This window comes from Chelon labrosus (genome assembly GCF_963514085.1).
Source record: "Chelon labrosus genome assembly, chromosome: 16".
In the NCBI taxonomy this organism is placed as follows: domain Eukaryota; kingdom Metazoa; phylum Chordata; class Actinopteri; order Mugiliformes; family Mugilidae; genus Chelon; species Chelon labrosus.
Window position 1 is genome coordinate 25,807,413 of NC_140349.1, and position 27,177 is coordinate 25,834,589.

General features: G+C 42.6%; 2 protein-coding genes across 2 annotated transcripts; one reads left to right on the plus strand and one right to left on the minus strand.

Annotated features, from left to right (window-relative positions):
* Positions 1 to 1,477: 1,477 nt before the first annotated feature.
* Positions 1,478 to 4,251, plus strand: LOC311501248 (cholecystokinin-like; the record flags this gene model as incomplete). Its single annotated transcript, XM_084562967.1, has 3 exons — positions 1,478 to 1,598; positions 1,727 to 1,882; positions 3,624 to 4,251. 3 exons carry the CDS (start codon positions 1,478 to 1,480, stop codon positions 3,758 to 3,760), a joined length of 414 nt encoding a protein of 137 aa, XP_084419093.1. The 3' UTR covers positions 3,761 to 4,251.
* Positions 4,252 to 11,721: 7,470 nt separating this feature from the next.
* trak1b (trafficking protein, kinesin binding 1b) lies at positions 11,722 to 20,720 on the minus strand. The gene is made up of 17 exons (XM_084562716.1): positions 20,052 to 20,720; positions 19,368 to 19,444; positions 19,026 to 19,142; positions 18,827 to 18,927; positions 18,552 to 18,657; positions 18,387 to 18,465; positions 18,102 to 18,232; positions 17,918 to 17,992; positions 17,663 to 17,800; positions 17,502 to 17,578; positions 16,228 to 16,476; positions 15,841 to 16,121; positions 14,244 to 14,362; positions 13,544 to 13,754; positions 13,341 to 13,446; positions 12,731 to 12,856; positions 11,722 to 12,538 (listed from the first exon to the last, which is right to left on the minus strand). The coding sequence occupies exons 1-17, from the start codon at positions 20,149 to 20,151 to the stop codon at positions 11,944 to 11,946; spliced, it is 2,688 nt and encodes an 895-aa protein (XP_084418842.1). The 5' UTR covers positions 20,152 to 20,720; the 3' UTR covers positions 11,722 to 11,943.
* Positions 20,721 to 27,177: the final 6,457 nt, after the last annotated feature.

Consider the following 27,177-nt stretch of genomic DNA (forward strand, 5'->3'; position numbering starts at 1 on the left):
GCATCAGCAGACTCTCAACCTCATTAATAAAAAAAATACCTTAACCCCCAACAGTTGATCAATACCCATTGACTCAGGCTGACTGATTTGCTATACCTGCGTGATCGACGGGCCGGGTTAATCCTGCATGGTTAGAGAGGGGGAGAGAGGTGACAGAGAAAGAGAGAGGGGGTGAGAGACAGTAGGCGGAGGGTGAAGATGTCTCACTTCTAGCTCAGTCACCGGTTAAATGAACAAAACCAGAGATTCTCATTGCTGCTTTCGCCCACTTTTTAAGTGTGAGCATCCGCTGACATCTAATACATGTGTGGGTTTGTACAGATACCGACACCTACACATGCCTGACCACACAAGACACCCCCTTCACAAATACACACACACACACACATCCTGGATTTTCCAGCAAGGATACTGAATTAAAAAAATAATAATATATTACATAAATATTTCAACAGCAGTTTGAAGCCATGCTTTTCATCAACACAATTGAAAACATTCACTATCACACACATAACACATCGGTAATGCACGTCAAACAGGAAGCTTCTGATGTAGTGTTTTATGATAAGCAAACAGACTGAACCACAGAGTTGAGGCTTTAACAAATGCGCTCACATTAGGCACGCAAACACACAGAGGAATACTCAGGATGTACACTGAGAAAAACACACACGCACACACACACACACAAACTCGGAGGGCGCAGAGCTGGGAGTATAAAAGGGGCATCCTTCCCACTCAACAGAGAAGTGCTCTCCTCAGTCTCACACACTCCTCTAACACGCTGAATCTCTTTTCTCAAGGTAAGTAATCGACTTTTACTTGTTTATCATGTGACAGATTACGGATTTAAGAATATGATGAGATTATTTAATATTGGAAGAACAAATCTTCTCAGACTGGAATTCAAACATGGAAGATACACTAATACAAAAAATGTTAACATGTTACAAAGGAAGGAAGGAAAATATGTGACAATTTTGTGTCATTTTAAAAATAAATCTTTAAATGTGATATTTATGGCAATTTTACACATTTTCCCTTTTCATGTGTTATTGATGACAAATTAGGTCCTGAATGTGAAAATAAATTTTCTCTGAGAGTGTTGTCTTATTTTATAAAACTGTTTCCAGAGATGTTTCCTGGAAACAATTCTTTCTGCTTTGCCAATCAGGTCAATTTGACCTGCTGAAATTGCGCTCAGGATATCGAGAGCCAGCTATCCACAGTGACCTAAACTGTTGTGTTGCGTGCCGTGCCCCTGGATGACAGTGTGAATATGCTGCACTGATTCACATGCCTGCTGTGGACTCAGAGCGATCATTGACTGCCAAAGAGCAGTTGTCCAGCAGATGGTCTCAGTTGTAGTTTTGTGGCAGATTTGTGTGCTGTTGATCCTAGCTGGACTACATCTGAAAGTCCTTCTTATTAAACTTCTTCTGCTCCGTTCTCCTCTCTCTCTCTCTGTGCGTTTCAGATGACTGCAGGGCTGTGTGTGTGTGTCGTGCTGGTAGTCCTGTGTACGAGCTGTTTGGGACTCCCCTTGTCCTCTCAGTCCTTAGACGAGGGCCACCGCTCCCTCTCCGCTCCTTCTGAAGGTACAAAGCTTGAGACCCAGGCCCCTAACGAAACTCAAGCACATTGACTGATTTCATATCTGACATCTGAGGGTTTTCATATCTGACATCTTCTTTTGTGTGCATCTTTGTGTGTCTGTGTTGAGTAGCTCTCCTTGAGGCTGACACCCACACCTTGGGGGAGCCCCACCTCCGACACAGCCGCTCTGCCCCGCCGCTGAAAGCTGTCCCTCTGCCTGAGGAGGATGCAGACTCCCGGGCCAACCTCAGCGAGCTGCTGGCAAGACTCATCTCCTCCAGGAAAGGTGTGTGTGAGGAGTGTATACTCATTCTCGTGCTCTTAAGCATCATCATTCCTCTGCTTTGATGGATTCCGATGAATATAAAAAGAAAAAAAAAAAAACATCTGGCAACAACCATATTTGAAATTATCAGAGGCAAATGCTTTTTTCCTGTCATTCTCCTCCCCTCAGGGCTGCTAATTACTGGAATTAGTGCGCAACCAGCTTTGTAAAATGAATTAGTGGCTCTGAAAAGCTTCTGTGGTTTGAAAGTGTGTATTAGTGCGTACAGCCTTCCGGCCATTCCACTTCATGCCATCTTGTTTGACTAGTTGCCCATTTGACTTTCATTTGTTTTTTTTTTTTTGTCAAGTACACAAACCCTCATCCCTGTTCTGATTCCAATGTGACAAGATGGGGGATGGGGACAAAAACACAACGTCAAGATCTGAATTTTCCACTTATTAATATTGAAACTAAATCCTTGCTAAATTGCAGATAGAATAAAAAAAATAAAAAAATAAAAAATCATGGAAACAGGCAATTAAAAAAGGACATATATCTTCTGCATCAGTAGTGAGCAGCTTTAGATCAAAGTGAAGCATCTTCAGGATTATGTCCTGTCCCCACAGATGAAAAAAAATGAATCTGAATTACAGCTGTAGTTTCGACTATCTTGTGTGAGGATTGTTTTTCCTGTGTGTAGGAAAAGACAAAGCAGAAACTGAAAAACTCTCAGGTCAGACAGTAAAATCTATAAAATGTCAAAGGTCAAATTAATATATAATACCTAAGGATGTGTGTTTCAGTTTATTCGTGTGTTGGTGGGTGTCTGTGCTTGTGTGCACGCTGCTCACTTGCATGTTTCGGTGTGGGAGGTGTCGTTGTCGAGCCTTCTGCGGCCAATCTTCTGAGCACACCAGGGAGCTCAAACACTGTGTTTATGTGTGCACGAATGCTGGTGTGTGTGTGTGTGTGTGCGCGTGTGTTGCGTGGGAGGATGTGGGTGGAGTGAAAACTGCATGTCTATGGGCGTGCAATTGATTACCAAATGGATAGCAGAGCTGCTTCACTTCAGTAGGAATAAAAAAGTCGAAGATTCAGGGATCAGAAGCAGGGCTGTTTGACAAGATGTGTGTGTGTGTGATGCAATGATAATTTCAAGGGAATGGACGCAGAGATTTGTGCACACACATACACTTATGTACATGCGCGTGTGCACTGAAAGATAGGCTAATAGCATGTTGTCAACCTAAAGTCCAGCTGTTTTTGACCCATCCCCTTTCGTCTGTGTATCTGTGTGTGTGTGACAGAGAGAGAGAGAGAGAGAGAGCAAGCGCGAGAGAGGGAAAATAATGAGAAAGCGAGAACAGAAACACTGCTGGGCAATTAAAATGCCCCAAAGCCGTCCTGCGTTCACAAAATCAAATCTCGAAGAGATAAATGTTTCAATGCGAATTATCAAAGTCAAACAACATCAGCTGTCAGCTATGGAAAGTTAAACTTAAGCTATTGCAAGCATTTTTTCCTCTTGAAGGCATAAACCCCAACCTCTGTAGGCTATAATTCAGTAATGAACTCAACTAACTGACTCAGTGTCTTTTTATGGCCAAAACACGCTGTGTGTTGTTGATATTAAAAGCATCACTCATTACAAAATACATTTCAGTGCATAAAGTCTTTTACCGAATGGTTCGCGAGAGAACTGTTGTTTCAGATCATCTCTAAGCAGTATTCACGCCCAACTCTCCTCCCCTCCGTCCAGGTTCTGTGCGTAGAAACTCCACGGCAAACAACAGGGGCGCCGGACTGAGCGCCAACCACAGGATAGCAGACAGGGACTACTTGGGCTGGATGGATTTCGGGCGCCGCAGTGCAGAGGAGTATGAGTACTCCTCGTAAGCGGAAGTCACGAGAAAGAGAAGACAAATCCCACGCAAGCTGATTCCTCACTGTCTCAAAATAAGAGTCTATATATGATGTATTTGTTGTACATTTGTTTGTAAAACTGTAATAACGCAATATACATACTGTATGCCAAATTTTGCAGAAAAGCTCTCACTGTCCACTGTTTGTTTGTTTCTGGTTTCTTTATGATTTTGGGTGGAGAGGATGTGGATGGTGTCAGGGTCTGTGGAGACTAACTGGACTGAATAAAGATTAAAAATATCCCTCTGCACAAACATTCTTTCAATGCAGTTCATGACACTTTAATTAGACCCATTAACATACAGACGTCCTCTTACAATGTCAAAAAATAGGACTCTCAGCACGAAAGGGGTAAATATTTTAGCTCCATGTACCGTCATATGTCACAAAACATACAAAATGTGATAACACACATATTTTCTCTCAAAGTCATTTTGGTGACGGGTTACGAAGGCAAAGACCTTCTGAATAAAATAAGAGCTATCCTTTAATCAGTTCCCTAAAGTATTTTCCTTTGGATAGAATACATCCTTTTTAATTTTTACAGGCACAGGAACAATGAATACACAAAGGACCATTGGTACTGCAAGGCTTCCTGCACATGCAATAGACTGAAAGAAACAACGCAAAATTCATCACATATTATATGTGTTGTGGGGGTGTGGAAAAAATGAGAGGACCCAAATGAAGACCTCAAGAGGATGGCTGCAAATGCAAAAAGTAGGCTTTAATACTAAAACTGATGCAAGATATGAAACTAAAGTCCAGAGTTCACAAAGAGTCTAAAAACTGAGGCAAAAACTTGAAAACTGGATGGGAAACATACTGACACAAGCTCAGTGAGCCAGTGAGCAGGCGGAACAACTAACTCACGGCTTGACATGAAGACACCGGTGGTTAATTGGGAAACATGAACAGGTGAACAGGTGAATTAGACGACTAGATGAATAACAAAACCCAGGACCATGGCAACACAACAATTTATCACCTCGGTGTGTAAAATGTGCAAAAATTCAATTTCTTTTTGATCTTTTTTAACATTATGAACGTTTCTCATTCATATCGTCATGGAGCTTATTTGCATTGTGGTGTACAAATGAAATGATAAAAAAAATAGATTTTATTTTGCTATATCTTCTATCAATTAAAATTTATATTGCTGGTAAAATAATTGCTTTCAAACAACTGATGTTATTAAAATGGACTGAGGAAACCTCTCCGTCATGCTTTGCTGTGTTCCAACATGTAAGATCCGCGGTATACCTAAGGTTAAATCCTGTCGGTCCAGATTTTTCCCCTTGTCTGGGGAAGAGAGATATATGCTTGGTTAACTGCTGAGCGGGCCTCTGTGGGCCGTGCAAGCCAGCAGCATTTACTTAGTTCATTTAGATTGTAGGTTAATCGTCACATCTCATGACCGTAGGTTTGTTAGGGTTTCTCAGTTGGACAGGGCCTCTAAATGTGTTTTGCCTGGGATCTTGGCACAGGGGATTGTAACATCTAATCCTGTGTATTAATGAATGCATAACATATACATAACAATGTCTAATATTATAAATTAACAATAAAAACAAGTATTAGTATTATATCTATTATTAAAGCTGAAGAGTTTCATGTAAAAAATTAAATGCGTTTTCATTTTCCAATGAAACTGAAGAGAGGGGTGTTTCGCACATTACGTAATCAATGTGGTATTACATTTATGCTCACGCAACCAAACGATGACAAAATGATTCCAGAGAAAACACTCTTCCATCGTCAAAATGTCAGAGTCTTTGCCCGATGCCAAATGATTAAAGGAAATCAGAGTTAAAAAAACAAACAAAAAAAACACTGCATTATGGGTAATGATGCCAGTTTGATGAATGGAGAAATGTCTGATGCTGAGAAAAAGGGTCAGCATGCAGCCGCACAGCAGAGATGAAAGCCAATGAATGCATCGTTCAGCGAGTGGAGAATGTTTAAAAATATCTTCAAAAGAAAGGGAAGATCATTACGAGCCATGACGTCTGTGCGTCTGTCTAAATATTGAAATGGTTTGAAGCACTTGGGAGAAACTGATATCAATTGAATTATTAAAGCTGGCTCTGAAATAAATCCTAATAATTGCTTTTGGCTCCTCAAAAGAGGCATCTTTTAGAAAGCCTAGTATGTTTTGGTGCGTGATGAAAAAAATAGTTGCCAAAGACAGAAAACAAATCTGATTAAGGGTGTATTGACACTTTTTGTGTCTACTTGACATTTCTTTTTGTTAGAATTATCTTGAAAACAACACCACTGACCAAGCCAGCCATTACAAAAGGTTACAAAGTTCAGCCGGTGGAAGGTATTAAGAAAGCAAAGAGGACAAGTCCACTGTGGTGGTGAATTGTAATGAATGATGCCCATTATGCTGCTCCTAGCCCTGTGTGTTAAGTGAAAGATGTGTCTGTGTGAGTGAGAGGTAGAGAGGGGGAATCAATGAACAAAGCAGGCTCGGTGAATTATTCAGAGAAGTGGTTTCGGATGCCCTGAGGGAAAGAGAGGATTTGCCATGTGTTTATATGTTTGTGTGTATGTGGGGCATTAAAGCCACTGGCTGGGACTCAGACTACACTTGAATCAAAAATTTACAGAGACTTGAGATTCATAGCGATCCATGGGAATTGACTCAAACTTTCTGTTTAAAGAGCTGAGGCCGAAAGGCTTCAGAGTTAAAAGCTCAGAAAAGGTTTAAAGGCTTCAGGGGGACTGCTTGTGAATGTCTCCACTGTTGGTGTGCTTACCACTGAATGTGTGTAGATACCTTGCGAGGAGTGTCCATGCAAAAAAGGTCAAAAGGCAAATGCGTGAAACGCCTGCCACGTCAAACGTGGAATGATTCAAGCACTCATACATGCGTAAGTGCTCTGGTTTTGTGTGCTTATGGGCAAAGCCACAAACTCATGAAAGGAAAATGAGCTCCAAGAGTGTGGCTGTAATGAAGATCCAACATCACGGATGAGCAGATGGTCCGAGCTCTTCCTGAAACTGGCTGAACATACTGTCTTTCATTTTGTCCTGTCCATCTCCAAAATGTCCTTTCTTTGACTTCCCATGGATTTTACTGGCATCTAAAACAGAAGAACGTATGGTAAAAGAAGGAATCCTCCTCACCTTTGATGTTTGGGACACCTCTCCAAAACCCTGCAATACCAAGCTCACATACTGGACGTGGAGCTTAAAAGTTTGTAAACCCTTTAGAACTTTATTTCTGCTTGGATAGGACCTAAAGCATTAGCTCAAATAACAATATGAGACAAAAATATTAGATTTGCTCATTTATGTACTGAGAACATGTCTGAAGTATTTTATATATTTTTGAGTCACACATATACGTGAACCTCTTGAATTTGCAGTTAATTTGAAGGTGAAATTAAGGTGTTTTTACTCACTGGGATCACATTCTGGTGTGAGTAGGTGCGCAGTTGTATTTAACTCTTTACAGGGCACTCACTGAAATACTTGGAAATTCTACTGTAGGGCACTTTTGTAAAAAAGGCATACACATGAACATACACATTATCACATTAAACATTATGCCATTTCTTCGTGGTACCTAATAAAGCAGTTACACTCAGCGTTCATGCAGAGCTGGACGTTGTAGACACATTTGACCTGAAAATGTTGCCTTGAGCTTTGCTGATTGGCCTGGGTTAAAACTACATGCTTCTCAACCTCCCAGAGAGGCACAGGGACGCAATTTAAAATGTGTGTGGAAGTTACCATATATGGTTCTTTGCCCCATAAAGGGTTAAAGAACAGGAACATATCAACGTCTGTCCTTTGCAACTCATGTTTGTGGATGTATATCATGGCACCAATGAAGAAGCTTTCTCCATCTAAGTTTGGACTCCATCAATCTATAGTCAGACAGTTTGTTCTTAATTGAGGAAATTCAAGACGACTGCTCGCCCCAGGAGTGGTTGACTACAGAGGATCAATCCAAGACTGGAGGCCTCTCTCACTCTGGCTAGTGTTCATGAAGCTTAGTTCAATAAGGAAGATCTGTCCCCTCACAATCTGATCCACTCCGGTGAACATGAGTTGTCACTCTATTTCCTTATCTTTTCAACTTTCCTGGGCTGTCAAAATCCATCTGTCCTCAATTGGCACATTACTATTTCCATCCAATAAACTTTCTGCCCGCCTTCTCCCAGCAAATTATTCCCCCGTCCGTGTGCTTTAAAGTCACTGTCCTTCTGTCACTTCATCCGCAGGCTGTCCATTGCACAACGCTCCTCCTTCCCATCTCCTTGAAGTCTTCATTATCTCCTTCAGCCACCTGGCAACTTCATCTTCTTCTTCTCCACCACCACCAGCATCTAGACTCTGGGGTTCCTGTCCCTATTTACCTGCATTGTCTGAAATTCAGTTCCATGAGACCGTCACTCTCTGAGTCTAACCGGTAAACTATTACCTTGTATGTATGTTTCCTCAATAAATGTTCATTCTTCACCTACGTCATCTCTCCTTACTGAAATGTTCATGAATACGTCATTAGGAGGACACTGGACAAGGATGTGCATGGCATGATTTCAAGGAGATTTATTATTTAGAACAAAATTATATATATATATATATTTTTTTTTTTTTACTAGTAGCAACAGTGTGAATACAGCCTCCATCTTTCATCCCTTCAACAACCATCCATAAAAGGTTGGCAATGAGATATTCACACACATCTAAAACTCTACCAAGGCTATCTTAATATTTAGAAGTAGGAGTGTTTCTCCTCCCAATTTTTTTTTTCTAGGTGTGCATCTCTTCAGCCTTGGAAACTGTTGGTCACATGTTTACCGATACAAACCCCATAAGGAAGCATATTCCAAATGTGTTGTTTACGACCAATACAACTCAAGCATATCCCATGTCTTGATCACAAAAAGCGACATTCAGAAAAAGTCCAACAATGGAGAGAAATGAACACAAACGGGTTTCAGCTGCAGCCTTTCAAACCTCAGACTGCGGAGCACCAAATAAGTATTCACAGCAAGTGCTTGGCGGGCTGTTGTCTGGTTCACAGGTTAACAAGCTGGCTGCAGGGAGCTCTGACTACAGGCCAGCACTTATAATGCATTTTAGTGTGAAAACCAACAAATCGTAGGTAAATCTTTTGGTGTGATAAGTCAAACTAAACTTGAGAATATCCACAACAAAGGAGAGTTTGATGACAAACCTTTGAGATACAAGAGTTTAGATGAGGCTGTAGGTGGAGACAGTGGCTGTCTTATCAATTAGCATTTCCCTCTTACTGAAATTAACTTGTGTAGAACATAAATGTATAACTCTATATGCTAAGGCTATGAGCAGACATTAGACAAAAAAAGGTTTGGAATCAGTGCCATTTGTGTCATTTCTATGGTCAGCGCCTAAGGGTGAAATCCCTCTTTCATCTCTGAAGGCATTCGAGTGGCTCATTGTACAAATAAGATTATGTTATTATAAAATGACAAATGTCCAAAGTGAAAGACATCAGTGGCATTTGAAGCCGTTTCATTTCTTCTAATTAGACTCCCCGCCTGCCATAGCGGCATTTTTTGGTTATTGCTCGCCTCTTGTACACCCGGTGGCCAGCAGAGGTTTAATAAGCAGGCCTCATCACATCCCTCATCAGAGTACAGGAGACACAGATGGTCAATGGGTAATGGATTATGACTACACCAGCATGGACAGACAGATAAACACAGTGTACTTCAAATACTCAGCCTGTGTTGAGTTATTTGTGAGCACCATCTGCTGGAGGAGGGTAAATAATAATTTCCTGTCTGGGCTCTTTTTCCTGTCGTGATTACTCTCGTCATGATTGAGTCGTGTTTTCATGAAGAGGGGGAAAAAACACCATAGAGGGAAACATTACAAGATTAAGTTACCGTTTGATGATTTTTTTTTTATTTTATTTGGAAAAAACCTTATTACATGCTCAACCCAATACTTACAGTGATGAGTGATTCTTGGTTATGCACTTCACATAACAAGTTGTTTATACCTTGCATCCAGTGACAATGAACAGTATATACAGTGTATAAGACAACATGGTTTTTATGAAAAGTAGTCTAGGGTATGGGTTTTAAAATAAATAAACGCTAGTGTAACTATGATTGTGTGAGCTACCTTACTCCAGTGTAAAGAACAAAAAAAATAAATAAAAAAATACAAAAAAGACCAATAGGTGAACACAAAAGACTTAGGCACTATATTGCTTCATTTCTCCGACAAAAACTTCAAGAAAATGTCCGACTAAGCTTCAGACTATGACGGCTGATTAGCCTCAATCACTTCCCTCACCCCTCTCTCTGTCCTCTTTGTGATCTGTGACTTCAGGGTATTGATGTGTCCAGTTCAGTGGAACCGCCATCAACTTCCCTGACAATCCATTGCCAATTAGGAAACGAAGCCAAAGTGTCTTTAATACTGACATAAAATTGATTCAGTGAGTTGTTGAACATGTCAGTCTCATACCTAATCACTTCAGAAAAGGGATTTAGGTATGGGTGGAGAGGGGGAAGAGATAGACAGAGGTTGAGGGTGACATATTTTTGGTGTAAAACTTGTATCATATATAAAATATGGATCGTAATCCAGTAGTATTGTAGAGGAACGTCATGGTTTAGTGCTACAGCGACTACAAATAGCTAACCAGTGTGATGGAGGAGTTAACAGAGTGCACCCGTGCATGTCTGGATGTGTGTGGGATTTTGTGGACGCGTTTCAGAAAAGGCAAGAGTGGGAGTACTACATCTAGCCAGCAGAGTCAGCCTCCAAAGCAGGGATCTGTGCGGCAATCGCAGCAGCTCTAGTTCATCAAATTCTGTTTGTAGTGGGTCAGTTCACACATTTATATAAAAATTAATTAGTTTTATGTGTGTGATTTTTTTAAATATCGAATAAATATATATGGCAAAAGTTTCACAATGCTAACAGAGTGCACTGTGAGCAGCAGCTCTGGAAACATGCTCACAATGACACAGAAAAGGACAGTTCTTTTGCTGGTACCAGTTTCTTCATATTTAATATAAGGTATTAGCTGGAAGATTTGCTTGATTTTTTTTTACCAAAAACCTGAAGTTGCAGTTATGCAGATGCTCAGCTCTAATTTGAGGGCATTCAAACTGACACAGTCAATCAGACACAGTCCTCAATGTTCAGGGTCTTGAAGGTGATTGGACAGTTAACTCAAAAGCTGTCTCCTGGACAGATGGGGGATATTCATTCATTATCTCTTCATGAGAAGAAGCGAATAAACAGAATAGAAAAACCACATCATCTTTGCCAGAACAAAAAAGACTAGCTGTGGAATAGCATTCTTAACATAGATTATACTCTGTCCAGTCTGTACCAGAATAATGTAAAGCAAAAGGCTTGGAATGGCTCATGATCTGAAGCAAACAGGGCCTGAGCTTGCATAGCTTCAACTGGCACTTATCGTTTATTACTGATGTGACAGAAGACAGAAGCAGCTGGATGAATTCTTAAGCCAATAGAGATATACTGTTTAGATTTAGTCAAATGAAACTGAGATGATTGGAAAGTGCTTTGCAGAACAGATGGACAATGACCCTCACAAGGGAGGAAGCCCATTCTTTGGTGATGTTCATTGGATCCAGATTTCATTTGCAAAAACATTTTGGACAAATATAAACATTTTATTTATGATAATGTTAATTTGTCTAATTACTTTTAACCGTCTGTGTATAAAAATGGTTGTTATTCCTACACATTTCCTCCAGTTTCCCAATGTCCTCAAATTAAAGCTGAGAGTCTGCACAGTAAACCTATATTCACTATAGAACTGCATGTTCTGGTAAACAAACAGAATCAAAGAAATTGTGTCTGTGTCAAAACATATATAGATAGCTGTATATCTCACAAAAATTTTGTATTTTGGGCAAACTAACCTTTATTATTAGATTTTATATTAATTCAACCATGAGTCACCATTTAAAAGCACTAAAGTGTGGTTAGTGTTTGTGTGGAACTTCAGCAGTGAGTAGAAACAGGTCAGTAGTGTCATGTTGTTGTTGTTGTTTACTGTGAACATTGTCAGTCTGTGTTTGGGTTCCAGGTAACTGCTCAGCAGTCAGTCCTCTGCCCTGCCCAACAATTTATTGGCTACCCTGATGGTCAGCAGCAGTCCACTACTCCTGTGGCCCCGGGCCTTTCATCGCCATGCTGGCTCCAACCATGGCTGGATAACTCCGGTTCCTCCTCATTCCATCGGGTCCAAAAGGTGAGCCTGATCTGCGAAGCCCACCCAGAGGCCCTAGCATGGGACTGGAACTCACTGCTCTGCCCCGTGGAGCTCCAGCCACGCCCAGCCGCTTCACCTTGTCCAGCAGGTTGAGGTTGTGGACGGTCACGCTAACGTCTGTTTGGCTTTCGCAGTCCCTTCCTCTCTGTCTGCCTCTCATACCCCCCGTCACCTCCTTCAGAATGGAACGGGCCGGTTTGGAGGCCAGGAAGTTGTCATAAGAGGGGCTCTTGAAGTCGAAGCCTGCGGCGGTTGGCACAGCTGAAGCTCCTTGTCTTGTGGGGGAGTTTGGAGGAGTGGAGGGGCGCAGAGGATCGGGATTGGGTGCCCGGTTAGGGGCAATGGAGGTGCTGAATAGGACCCCCCCGCTGCCCTGACTGTGCTCCAGCCCCTGGCTCTGGTGGTACATGGCTGCTGAGATGCCTCTTTCCTGGAGAAGGCGCACTAACCCCAAGGAGGTGCTGGTGGTGCGTGTTGCATCTCTGCACAGACATCAATGAAAAAGGATGATCATCACACAGTGTGATTCATTTTATTTAAGTTTTTTTTGCAGTGTGTCCAACTGTTAACACGTTCTCGTAGAGAACGACCAAACCAGTAAACTCTAGCATCTAGTAGTAAGAGTAATGTATAATTTAGCTGTAAATGTCAGTATACTGTATGTGGGGCCTTGCCTGAGGTTAGTGGAGGATTCAGAGGGCCTGAGACTGAGCCTGCGGGGCGTGCAGGGAGTAGCAGCAGGAGTACCCAACAGAGTGCTGGTCATCACACAGGAGGACGACGCTGGGACTGGGTTTAAGCTGGAGGGAAGGGCAAAGAGAGGAAGTTACAGAGTGGCACGGAACACTGAAGAGGTAGCAGCTCTTAACTTGAATCACACTTTCATAATATCTCCTCATTATAAGCAGGCTAAACTGCAGTTGATGTGGATGGCTGAACCATAAACACCAGCATGCATTATTTACCACCTTCCCACCGTCTAGCAGAATGATGACTAAATATTGTTGCCTGGACACGTCAGTCTGTCCTGTGAGACTCAGAATGAGTGCACTGCAATAAAGGTTTAAAGTACGTTTTTAATGTCATTACGAATACATGAAACGTCACAAATGTAACTTTTTAAAAGCATGCACCGTTCAAAAGAGAAGAAAATGTGCAGCTTTAGGAGGCAAACACGTGACGGCCTTTATAACAACGTAGTGTTTCATTACTACTAGTGTAGCAAGGCTGATGTTTGTATGTTGTTGCCATTAGCAGAAAAGAGGAGGCATGTTAGTAGCCTACCTTGGTGTGACCCGTGTCTGCTCATCAGTTGGGTGGAGGATCCGACAGGTTGTAAAGGTGTAAGTAGAGCTGGTGTGAGCCATGCATTTACCAGGATAGTATGCAGCTGATAGTACACACAAACACAGACAGACAGTGATTTTCAAACGGGCTCAACAATGTAAAAGTTTCCATATATATATAAACTGACTGTATGTTCTCACCCAGAGCATCTGTGTTACTAAGATGCGGTGACGGGGATGGAGAAGGCGGAGAAGGCAGAGCGAGACTGGGTGGGGCCTGCCCAAGGTTGGCGTCACCTGTGCCGGAGGTGCAGGTGGGCACAGCTGGCGAGGCAGAAGCTGAGGAGGTGGGCAGATTCTGGAAGTATTGCTCTCCTGGCTCATCCTCCTCAAAACCGCCCCATGGGTACACCTGCAGACACGGCAGCACAGAGACAGGAGTCCAAATCAAAATTTCAACTGTTATCATCGATAGAGTGTTAGAGGGCTAAATAATAAAATCACACCGCATAAACACACTCAAGCTTCCTGTTGTTTATCATATTCCACCTACATATACATTTATGGAAACTTTCCTCTGAAAGTTAACTCTGATTTGTTATTTTGTCCTGAGAAATCAATAGGTATATGTTATGTCATTGTTGTACGTATTTATCCACTACCATGCTCTGTCTTAACTCTCTTCCAGCTAACTGTGAAATAGCAGGAACATTGCTGCTAAATATTTCACTCATCCCGGACATGATAGGAATTTGATTATCTCTAGTAAAAAAAGAAACCAAAATTGTGTTGGTACTGTTATGTTGAACCCGGTGTAGTTGCACATATGGCAAAGATACAAAGAAGCATTTGCGTGAAAGCTGTGGATATGGATCTCTCTGTCTCTGAAACCCACACAGACCTGCTCCAGCTCTAGTTCGAGGGGTCTGTATCCCTTTGGCACGACCCCTGGCCTGGCGTCCAGAATCACCCCGAGGTGAGGCTGAGCTAACTGCTGCCAGTGGTGCAGGGTGGCAGAGCCTGATGGAGAGAAAGGCGCATAACTGGAATGTACTTGACTACACACTCAGAATCTTTACATACTAATAGAACATTAAAGTTTTAACAGGTTCTTACATGATCACCAGAGACCTTTGATATGCAGTTTTCCTGAAAATGCTGGTTGGCATTGCAGTGCCCTGTGGTTTAACAGGCTTGAAAGGAATTCCTACATTGATAGGTGAAAAACCACCATGTCCGTCACCATGATTACATCATAAGTTAGTAGTACTTATCACCGCAATAACAACGCAAGGACACACTGATAGTATTAGCTATAGTACTAAGGGCAAAATAACAATTAGTTAATGCACTTAATGTCAAAATACATCTTTTCAGTGACTGTCTAATGTGTATATGTATGAAGCACAGCGAAGAGGATGATGATAGAATATATCTCACCAGTTAGCATGACAAAAAAAGATACATGAAAAAGTGATGGAGAGAAGAAAAGCAATATGACAAAGAAATGAAATGGAGGAGCAAAACAAAATGAGAAAATGTTTTTATTAGTGAGTCCCACATATTGGACAGCGAGAAGTGACAGATTGAATAGCGTCAAAAGAAAAAAAGAGGAAGTCACAAATAATAATAGTGAAACACATAAAGAGAGAACAATGAGAAGAATACACATAAATGAAAACAGAAGCAATAGCAGGGTTTATATATATATATATATATATATATATATATATATATATATATATATATTACTGGGCTGTTTGCAAGGTAGAAGCAGACGGTGAGCTTTTATGTATTATTGAAGTATGGGTTATAACCAGAAGAGGGCAGCACAGAGCAAAAGCAGCCACCAACAGTAAGAGGTTAAATGCAAAACTATCTGCATATTAAAATGATTATGAAGTGAAAACCCCAGTGGAGGGATCAATGAATCAGTGGTGTCCAAATTAAGAGTGTACATGTATTTACTGGATACTGGAGCTTTTGTATAACTATATGCAGATCCTATGTTTTCCTTTATAGGTCAGGATTAATAAAAGAACAGCAGCAAAAGAATTGAAGTATCACCTCCACTCTCTTCCTCTGTTTAATCATGTGTGTGTTTGTCTACAGCCATCCTCTGGGGTGTGTATCTTTGTAATAGCTGTGTGGAGATGCAAAGCTGCCTGACTTGTCATGATGCATCAGGGACCAGAAAGAGTTGAACAGCATCAGCGACAGAGGTCTCTCTTTCCTCTCTATTGCACTCTTCACCTTCCTGCTTCCGGCTCGGTCTCTGGCCCACCTCCTTCCTCTCTCCCTCTCCATCCCTGCTCCAGTCTTCCTCGCCCATCCCCATCCTTTCTCCCTATCCCCCTCAAGCATTCGTGAACGCCTCCTCTCCCCATCCATCCCCCAGGCCCACTTGCTCCCTTTCTTTGCCAAGACCGGTCTGTGCCGCTCGCCTTCCCAACTCCTCCCCGCCTTGGAGCTCATCCCGCGCTCCCTTTCTCCCTCACCTTCAAGTGGTTTGACGATCTGGAGCTTGTCTGGGAGGTAGGGCCCTCGTGAGGCCCACAGGTGCAGGTTCCCAAGGGACATGATGCTTTCGGATGGGGTCAACATGCCCTCTTGGCCCAGGGAGTCCTGCAGTCCAACATGTCCCCCCCGCCTACGCTCTCTCTCCTCCTCAAAGAAGCGCCTCTCGCTCAAGTTATTTTGTCGACGCAGAGACAGGCGGCGCAAGGCCAGCCGCAGGTCCTCAGCACCACTCACCTTCTTCTCACGGCCGTCTGTGCTGCTGTAGAAATGAAACAGAAACCAAAGAAAATAATACATTTTTCCATAAATGATTCTTAAGAAAATTCTCTCAATTAATTTAAATGTATGACCCCGCTCCTACTCACATATCCTGGTTGGATGCCGTCTCCATCAGGATGCTTTGGGCTCGGTTGTCAAGGGCAACACTTTCTCCGCTGACATCCCCCCCATATATGCTGGAGCGTGGAGTAGTGAGGCCGCTGGACTGAGGCGACGTTCGAGCAGACAGGGACTGGTTGGAGCCGGGGATGTTGGCGTTGGTTGGAGTCAGTGAGCGCTGACGAACTGTCTGGTTGACGTTCTTGACCGTCTCAAACACACGCTGCTGATGGATCCTGCACACAGTTAAACAGGAGACATTTATCCTATGCTTCATGTTGTTTGTGGTGGTCAAATACTTTCGGTGTACCTTTTTCTTTATTTCAAACAATTCCTAATAATTAAAGCAGGTTTCCTGATGGCAGAGTGAAATCTCAATGAATGCAGGCAAAGACGAACTGATTTTCAGGCTCGTGACACTTTGGGCTAGTAAGTAAGAAAGTGAGCTAAGCTTTGTTAGCTTATTTATTTGTATTATCATGTATTGCCATGGTTTAGACTGCTACTTCACTAATAACTAACACCACAACATCATTGTAGGACTAGTTCCATCATCATTCAACTTCTGTAATCGCTTGTCCTGTGAAGGGGGCCATTACTGGGCGAGAGGCAGGGTACACCGGCAGGGAGAGAGACATACAAGCATTCACACTCACATGCACGCCTACGGCCAATTTAGAATCACCAATGAACCTAACCAGCATGACTTTGGACGGTGGGAGGAAGCTGGAGTACCTGGAGAGAACCCACGCAGACACAGGGAAAATATGCGAACTCCACACAGAGAGGCCCCAGTCAGCCCAGATTCAAACTCAGAACCTTCTTGCTGTGAGGCATCAGCGCTAACCACCGCGCCACACACCATGCCTCACAGCAAGAAGGTTCTGAGTTTGAATCTGGGCTGACTGGGGCCTCTCTGTGTGGAGTTCGCATGTTCTCCCTGTTTCTGCGTGGGTTCTCTCTGGGTACTCCAGCTTCCTCCCACCATCCAAAGACATGCTCATTAGGTTAATTGGTGATTCTAAATGGGCTGTAGGTGTGGTTGTGAGTATGAAGGATTGTTTGTCTTTATGTGTTAGCCCTGTGATAGACTGGGGACCTCTCCAGGGTGTACCTCTCAGACTGTACCCTGCCCAGTGGCAGCCCCTCAGCCCCTCAGCCCCTCTGCGGCCCTCTAGAAGATAAGTGGTAATAGATAACAGATGAATGAATGAATACAATTACAACATACTGAAGCAGTGTGACATTAAAACATACGCACTTCTGTTCCTCACACTCTGGGTCCTCCAGACTCATCTCCTTCCTCATCGTTCCCTCAATCTCAGCTGCCAGGGAATCCTGCAACACCAAAAATCTTCAAGAAAGGGAAGATAATAATGTAATCACAGCCATATACATGAACACACACGCTCACTCCCTCACCATTGGGTACAGTCCCAGGGGGTGGTAGCGGCGGGGCGTTCCTGCGGGGTAGTTTCTGTTCCTCAGGTTCTTCAGCTCCTCCTGAGCTTCATGCAGCATCTCAATGCACTCCGAGTACTTCTCCTCCAGCTCCTGGAGCTGTTGAATATTTCCCACATTGCAATAAAATTATTAGCCATGTTATCATGACAACTATACAGAGTTCACGGTGAATAATCCACGATCAGAGAACAGCTTGGGAAGCCAGGAAATTACCTCTGCTGTAAGCTGCCTCTGAGCATCTTTGGCTGCCAACAGGTGCTGAGAAAGTTCTTCATTCTCCACTGCATACTGGACACACATATGCAGCTCTAAGTTAACAAACTGCTAAGCAGCACAAGAGCGTAACATTAAAGAAATAATAACTCAAGTTGAAATGTGCTTGTATGTGTGTACTCACAGATTTGGCTTTCTTCTGAAGATCTACTATCTGGGACAGGAGGTGCGTGATCTCCTCTTGTTGTCGGGAGGCATCCTCAGTCTTACGGGCCAGTTCCTCTGCTATGACAGAGATCTGGAGACTAGACAACCCTGGAAGTGCAGGTGAGATAAATGCTGTAGTCATGGTTGTCAATGAAATAGTGGATATTTTAATAGGAGCCAATACAGACAATTTCACTGCACACTAACTTTAGATGTGCATACCAACATAGAAGAACTGTTAAAAAAAATAGACAGAACTTACTGAGTTCTTTCACACAGTCATTGACAAGCTGCTGCTCCTTTTCTTCATAAGTTTCTGTCTCTGACTTCAGATGGTTAGCCTGCACAGTGACAGTCATGATTAAACTAAATATTCAGAGCAGCTTCAGCTTCTCACTTTGCGTGTTGCTGTTACTGTGTGGGGTACCTCAGAGCGAAGCGACAGGTTCTCCTCTTCCAGCTCTTTGAGTTTCTTCTGGAGTGTGTCACTCACAAAGCCCCCTGAAGCTGTTTCCACTTTACTCTTCCTACCCCTTTAAATGGATAAACACTGAATGAGCATAACACTCAAAGTCAGAAGGTCGACTGCCTGTACTAGCTGTTATTTTAGTTGCTTGTTTTTACAAATTTACACAAACATGATATTAGCTGTAGTTTGGAGGAGTGATATTAAGTAGTAAGTAGCAAAGAGAGGAAGCTAACGTTGGGGAGCTGCTCGACTCTTCCTCGCTCTCCTCAGCTGCATTGGTGTAAAACTGCAGCAGCTCATCCTTCAGATTCAGCTCATGGTGCAGCTGTGCCACCTGGAGGAGGACAGATGCTGTTGAACACTGGTGCATGAGGAACCAAAACATTTGTCATGAGTCTACAAATGAGGATGAAGCTGAATGTGTGTGCACACCTCCTCCGTAATTTGCCCCACTTGTTCCTCCAAATAGTCATTCTGCTCAGTCAGAGTTCTGTTCTTCTTGAGAAGCGACTGGCCGATCTTTGCAGCCAACTCCAGATCTCTCTCTTTCTGGTGATCGAAGAAGAAAAGAAGAGAAAAGCAGAGAAGAAAAGATGATACTTTTGACCCCTCTATTCAAACATAGCAAACTTAGAGCAGTGGGCAGCCATGTGCAGTGTCGACATATTGGACAAATCTGCAGGGCAGCCCCTCATTGTGATTTAGTTTGATTAAAAGAATCTGTGTGATGCCTTGAATTCCACTGATAGAAGAGACAAAAATAGACCATCTCACCTCCTCCAATAAACGTGTGACAGCATCAATGTCATTGTAGGTCTTCGTCATCTGGCCCACTCTGTCTGCACATAGCACTGTGGAAATGTACAGGATGTAAGGATCAAAACTATTATGTAACACACAAATGTTAAAAAGCCATCTTCTCAGAGGTGGCGGTGTACTTCCATCACCAACTGCGTGACGAACAGGGAAGAGTTATAGGGGAAAGGGTTGTTTTCCATGGCACACAGCAGTTGGCTCTGCTGCCCTGGGGCGACAGCTTTCATTGATCCTCAGAGCTCTGGTCAATAACATGCAGTACAAAGTTATTGAATGTATTATGGTAAGCCTGTAATCCTGTTAATGGTGTAAAATCATTTCATTGAATCACCTTGGAACCCATTTAAAAAAAAATAAAGATAGGTAACAGTGTTCAAACTCTGATCCACTCAGACTTACACTGATGCTACAATGAACCAGAAAACATACTGTTGCAAATTGCTGTAGGCTACTATATTTTTGGAGATCCTGAAATAATAATACTTTAATCTCCTGGATTCTGTAAACAAACTGAAACTGGGATGTCTGTCGCTTTAAAGGTCAGTGTGCCCAACTCTATCAGGCAACAAATAAATAAATACAACAATCAAACAGACCACATTTTAAGTCACACATCATTTGTTTTCTATACTTATATTTTACCTTTCATGTCTTCCTTACAGTAACAGTCCTCCATCTTATATTCATTCCTCTCTAATCTCCACATCCCTCTCTTGCTGTGTGTATCCTCCATTGGCTCCATAACAGTAAACAAGCAGAAACCGCTACCATTCCAAACACTGATCCTTTCACTTTCTGTCTCACCAACTCCTACTGCTCAGCTACTGGACTGTAGAGACTGAATTACCCTCCGCCTACACAGATAGTGGAAGGGAAGCAGAGAGATGAGACAGAAGCGGGAGCTGCATGATGATTGGACGGGACAGGATGCAGGATGGAAGATGCAGCCAATCAACAGAGTTGGGCTACTAATATAACCCCACATATCTCCCTCCCCTGTTTCACCTTCCTTTCATTACCTAAAAATCCTCTCTCTTCCGCTCTGTTCAAGGAACCTGAGTGTCGAACGGTTTCCAGCAGCTGTTACCATGGCGACCCTCATCAACAAATAAGCCCCTGGCGCATGCACAGATATAGATGCTCACTCTGCAGACAAACACAGGTCTGGCCTCACCTCTAACAACATAGACTGGGAACAAATAATCTAACTTCCTCCTGGGTCCATAAAGTAGATTCCTCTATTGAGTACAGTGGGTTAACTAAAGCTGTACAGTGAACACTACAGTTTCACAACTTGGAAATTACAAAATGATACACATGCCACATGAACAGAAGTGTGGAATAAATGTATATCTGTTTGAGATAAAAGACCCCCAAAACAAGAAACACACTATTTTATTAGTTAGAGGTTGTGCAGTAAACAAATAAATTTAGTAATGAACAACACATAAAACAGCATTTACTCCCTGGACCTGTCTCATACTGTATTACAGAGGGAAACAGAAGTAAATTCAGCAGCATGAAAGCGGGCACCACCTTGTGGATGGAGGCTTCAACCTCAGTTATATCACAAAAGGAAAAGGCCAAACTAGACTGTAGCCAGAAGATTTGATTAGAAATGAAATACGTGACAGAAATTTGTACAATCAAATATGCTTACTGCATACAGCATGAGGCTATTAAAAAAATAAAAGATTCTTGATTTAATATTCTCTGTTAATGAAGTTATGCAGTTGCTTTTATGTTTTCCAAATGATTATCAAGTATTCCAGTCATAATGTAATGTCTTAACAGCAAGAATCAATATTAATGTTTAATGTGGGAGAGCGACTGCAGATACTGCTGCCTCACTGGGACCTGTGTATTAGACAGAGTGGTGATATGGGAAGAAGGGAACAAAGAGGATTTTTATTAAAAGTGAATGTATTGATCTTCCAGGGTCAAATAGCACAGTCATTGTTGCATTTACTGTAGACCACAGAGAGAAAGGCCCACATTTTCAGAGTAGGTACCCAAAATAATTTTGACTGAGTTACTGTATAAGTGTTGACTTTAAATACTAAACGTGTACTGTATTCAAGCGAGGAATAGCGAGTTCTTAGATATCATGCTATATGACACTGGCTCAGTCTCTGAATTGTTATGTATCTTCTCAATGGAATCTCAAAGATTAAGAGAAATTATGTTTAAACACTCCATGTTCCATTAACTGAGGACAGACAGTTGTTGACTGGTCTGACAACAGCTCACATAAAATAAAATAATTTCATATGAAAACAACGGCAAGTGTTTAAAATGGAGGTAGGACTAGTTCCATCAGGTTATAACTAAACCTCTGTAAGCATCCATATGCACCACAATGTCACTGATGGGACTGTCACTTCGCTCCACATAACCACTTTGTGTACATGAACGCATGGCTAATGCCTATTCTATTTTTCATAACAGTATTACATATAGCTTGCTCATAATCAGAAGCTTCTTAAGTTTATTTTGTTTCAATTTATTTTTTTAATTTAGTAAGTTAACAATGAACAGCACTTGTGTGAATTTTTTCTGCATGATAGAGGCAAAACTCTACTTATGTCAGAGTACGTCAGTGGAGTAGGCATTCTTCAGTCTGGCCAGGTCACACTGTGTTCCCACTGCTGAAAGAACAGTGTCCTAGACCTAATCCAAATGATCCAATCTCCATGCATCCACCCAGGAAGATTTAATAAAAATTGTAGAAATATATTTTATTATAACACTGCTTACATTAAAATCACAGAGAAACTCATAGAAACAGTTATCCACGCATCCGATAACATTATGACCTTATATTGTGTAGGTCTCCCTTGTTGGGACTCATCAGAGAATGGACATGGGCCTTCTGAGGGTGTCCTGTGGTGTCAGGCAACAGAATGTAGTTAGTCGGGGCCTTTGGGTCCTATGAGTTGAGGGGAAGGACTTGATCAGTTTGGGATCTAGTGAATTTGGAGGCCAGGTCAACACCTTGTGCTGTTCTTCATGTTTTCTGAGTTGTTCCTGTTCCTTTTTGTGTGTGTCTGTGTCAGGCTGCATCCTGCTGGGGATGGTTGCTGCCATCAAGGAGTGTCTGTGGGGGTGTCTGGTCTGATCTAGGAGGGTGCTACATGTCTAAGTAACATCCAAATGAATGCCAGGTCCAAACGTTCCCCAGTTGAACATTGAATTGTCACATAATCGTCAATGTTATTTACTTCTCCTGTCAGTGGTCATATGCCTGATCGGTGTATCTCAACTATTAATAGGGTTAAATAAAATATGTGCTAAGTGAGTCAGTTCCAGGTAGATAAACCGGTCCTCCAGGCCGGGTTTTTGTAAAGCGTCTTGAGACGATTTGTATTGTTATTGACGCTACATAAATAAAATTGAATTGAATTGAATAGAATAAATGCCCTACTTCTAAAAACAGCCCCTGCGATTAAATTCTTTCCGCCTTTCCTTCTTACTACTTCTACGCTGTCTAAAAATGATAAAATGATAGACAATCACAGACTGTTACTTACAGAAGTATTTGAGTGTCTCTTCAATCTGTTCGGTTGTCAGTTCAAGACGGGCGTCCGGTGCGACGAGGGGAGTGTGGAGCCAGTCATCGTGGTCGTAGCCGTAGACGGTGTCAGCCCGGAGCCGGTACACCGGCAACTGCTCCTCCAAAAGACTGATGATCTCAAACTCTGGCAGGTCAGTGCTGTTGCACACATCTGAACATCACAGAGAAGACAAGGAGGAGGTAAATGATGGACAGTATTTCAGTCGGGATCTAAATCTCAGCTCACAACCAATGAGACTTAGTGGGTCCGGTGTCCCAATGGATATGAGCCTACATATCAAATCTTTTTAGTAACCAATGTTGAAAGCTGCATCCCACTGGTATCAGTATGTTAAAAATCCTTAACTTTTCCTTCTGTAGATATATGGCTACCTACATGAAAAACCAACGGCTGAGGAATTGTGCTTATTAAATGACACCATTTCGGATAGTTTCTGAAGCAGCATTATTTCATGAAGATAACTATTTAAAAGAAACGTGATTTTTTGCTATACTCGAGGAACAACGACTACTGTAGTGTTAGGTCCCTATTACAAACCGTGTAGTTGTATTTGGACATTCTGATGTTTTGACTTCAGTTAAAGATGCATCTCTCTTATACAGTGACAAATTTCCAATGCTGTGGATTCCTACCTGTGATGGTCTCGGCGTCCCTGCAGTCGGGCGGTGCCGTGTGTGTGTCAAGCTGGCTGGACTCGCCCTCGCTCACATACTGCTCCTCCTGGGTGCACCGCAGATCGGGCTCAGGGTCCGGGTCCGGATCCAGGTCTGGGGCCGGGGGCAGGGAGGGTGCCGGGGAGGCCAGCTTGGCTCACCTCTCACAGGCGGAGAGAATCAGGGGCCATGAGCCACTGGAGCTGGAGCTCCGCTGGATTAGCAGGTGCACCTGGCGGGCGAAAGACAGCAGATACAAACACCTGGGGGGGACAAGAGAGAGGGGGACGGAGGGATGGAGGGAGAGAAGCAGAGACCTTTACGGAGTTGAACATACTTGTGTTGCTGTAATCCAAAATCCACACTAATCAATGCGCCTCTCTCTTTCCCTACAGTCTTTAACTTCAAGTGCTGACTCTGCACTGTGTTGCCTGCCAGCATGCTGCATAAATCAGAGCTTATGCACTGCAGACACCACTTCTCATCTGATGGCAGATATGGGGGCCAAGAGCAACTCTTGATAACTAGAGTGTTCACCTTAATTTATCCAAGTATGGTAAAGTAAACAGACACATCTTTTAACTGCAAGCCAACTGTGCAACCCACACATCCGGATGTCCCCAATCACCCAACAACAGCCTGCACTGTGATATCAGGTCCTATGTCTGAGATAAACACACCAGCGCTCGAGCATGGTGACCTTGCAGCTCTCTGTCTGTATTACACAGGAATCAGTGTGTCGCTGCAGACAAACAGCGGGATACAGTCATTATCCAGATCACACATGACAGATAGAGATCATGAATTTCACTCATGTGTCAGATCAAACAGTTTGGGCAGCATGATAAAAACAAAGGAGGAAAAAAAAAGAGTTTGCATATGCATGAGAGTTTGTGTGCCTGCCTCTGTAGTCAGATAAGAGATTACATGATGGTCTGCTGAATGCACTTGGGATGAAAATGTTTTTGCAAATGACAAGCCCCCGCACGATCACACCGATAGATAAACGTGCACAGACCCACACCGGCACGTTCTCTGTTCTCAGCCAGCAGCACATTGCAGCAGTTTGAATGCTGAACTCAGACTCTCTCTAGTGTTCAGCAGGAAACTTGGCCTCTTTTGTCACACATTAGACCAAGCTTTAATGAATTATATTTGGAAACCAACACTGAGGAGAGAGAAACAATGCACTGCAGTCACAAATACTACAACTGACCTGCAGTAGCTGCTGCTGTTGATGCTGCTGGCAGTGAATAGGCCAGGGTTCATTCATGCATGTGGCATAAACAATGTTATTTGAATGCTGTCTGAGGGTGTGGCCTCATCCACATCAGCAGGTCACGTCACGGATGAGAATCTGGGTGTTTTTTTCCCATCAACCATGTCCTTACAGCGGCACATGATCAGCTGACCTGATGATGCATGCCATCGCCATTAAAGCCGTTTACTGATGATAGAAAGCATCGGAACGCAGCCCTACTTACAGTGACAGCGGCCGGTCAGATCCTGTTGTCTCTGTCTCAGTCGAAATCGGCAGGGATTGTAAAATGTTCCCAAGATGAGCAGGTTCAGACGGTCTCTGTCAAACAGCCTGTGCGCAGGCCGGGTGGACTCTCTTCGCAGCGCTGACAGCTCTGGATGATCAAGGTCACCTTATCCTGGTTGCTAAACTCGCGCCAGACCCGGTCCACTCCTCCTTCCTTTCAGCCATCTCCCCCTGTCTCTCTCCTTTCGTCTCTCACTCTCCCTGCATGCAGCCTCCCTCATCAGCGTCAAAGCGCACAGGAGGAGAATGGCGACACGTCTGGCCAAGACCTTCAAAATAAAATACTCATTTACGAGCAGATTGTAACAAAGAACTATAAGATACTCTCTGCTAGTGGATAATTTCCATAAATGTTGCTTTTTTTTGTAGCACACATTCGTTTTTATACAAGCCTGCATATCGAATATGTAAACATTACTGTAGGCAATCAAATCTATATTGAACGATATTCCGTTTTAGATGAATTCATATTTTCATTCGTAGTTTTTAACGGTATTGTGTTTTGCTTAACTGATTGTACATCTTAAAAAAATACTAATACTACTATTATTTCTTTTTTCCTTTGAGATTTTTTTTTATTTTTTTTATTTGTGCTTTTAATTTTTAGGCAGAGCTCTAATATGGGACTGCTTCCTGGATTAACTGGGATTGACTTGACTGCCATTAAGACACCCACAGACCAGGACCCAACCCAACTGGGTCAGGCATCAGTGACGTCACTAGCACCCATAACAGGAAGGACTGACAAAACTGGAAACTATGGGGATTCTCTGCACCTCACCAGCTGGAGTGAAGACAGAGGAGCCTCTGTTCTCCAACAGATAACTGCACTCCACCAAAATGCTCTGGACCTAATAATGTTGTCATTTCATTTTCTTTTCTTTTTGTTTCCTTTATAATAAAACTAATAAAATATTCTGTGCTCACAGCTGCCAGTAGGCTTTCACAAAGATCTCCACTGGTTTTGTTCTGATATTTTATTTCAGTGCTGTAATTCTATACATTTGGGCTTCATATTTTATTTTTTATTTTTTTTGTAACAGGGATTAGATTATTCAAAACAAGATCAGCCAGGTGCTTCATGTTCCTCAGTGCTTTACCGTAGACATTTTGATATCAAGAAACCAGCATATGATTCATTCAATTCAATTCATCAAGCTTTATTTGGATCTAGTGTGACCTGTATGACTGAGGACCTTCACATACATGGTGTTGTACTATATGTTGTATAATTGTATCCACATCAATGAAATACAATGTCACAGAGGGATTCATAAGCACAGTTTATGGCCACTGACCTGTTAATTAACATAATGAAAGCATAAATAATCTATAATTGTATAAAACATTTAGTTACACATCAAGCCTTTTGGCAACTATTACTGGTGAAAGGTTTATTTATAAAGTATCAGTGGGTAAACCAAAGGAGAAGATAAGAAGAGAATGTTGTGTAGGTGTCCCTTGTGCCTCGAAAACTGTTGTGACTCATCAGAGAATGGACACGGGCCTTCTGGGGGTGTCCTGTGGTGTCTGGCAACAGAATGTTGTTAGTGGGGGCCTTTGGGTCCTATGGGTTGAGGGGAGGGGCCTCTGTGGATCATCCCACAGATACTTGATCAGTTTGGGATCTAGTGAATTTGGAGGCCAGGTCAACACCTTGTGCTGTTCTTCATGTTTTTTGAGTTGTTCCTAAAGATTTTTTTTGTGTAAGTCTGTGTCAGGCTGCATCCTGCTGGGGATGGCTGCTGCCATCAAGGAGTGTCACTGCTATGGGGTGGGGGTGTCTGGTCTGCTCTGGTCTAAGTGGGTGCTACATGTCTAAGTAACATCCACATGAATGCCAGGTCCGAAAGTTTCCCAGCAGAACATTGTGTTGTCACAAGATGGTCAATGTTATTTAATTCTCCTGTCAATGGTCATAATATTATGCCTGATTGGTGTATGAGGGTGATGATGTTATATGTGTAATAATGAAATTGTAATGAATATCTAAT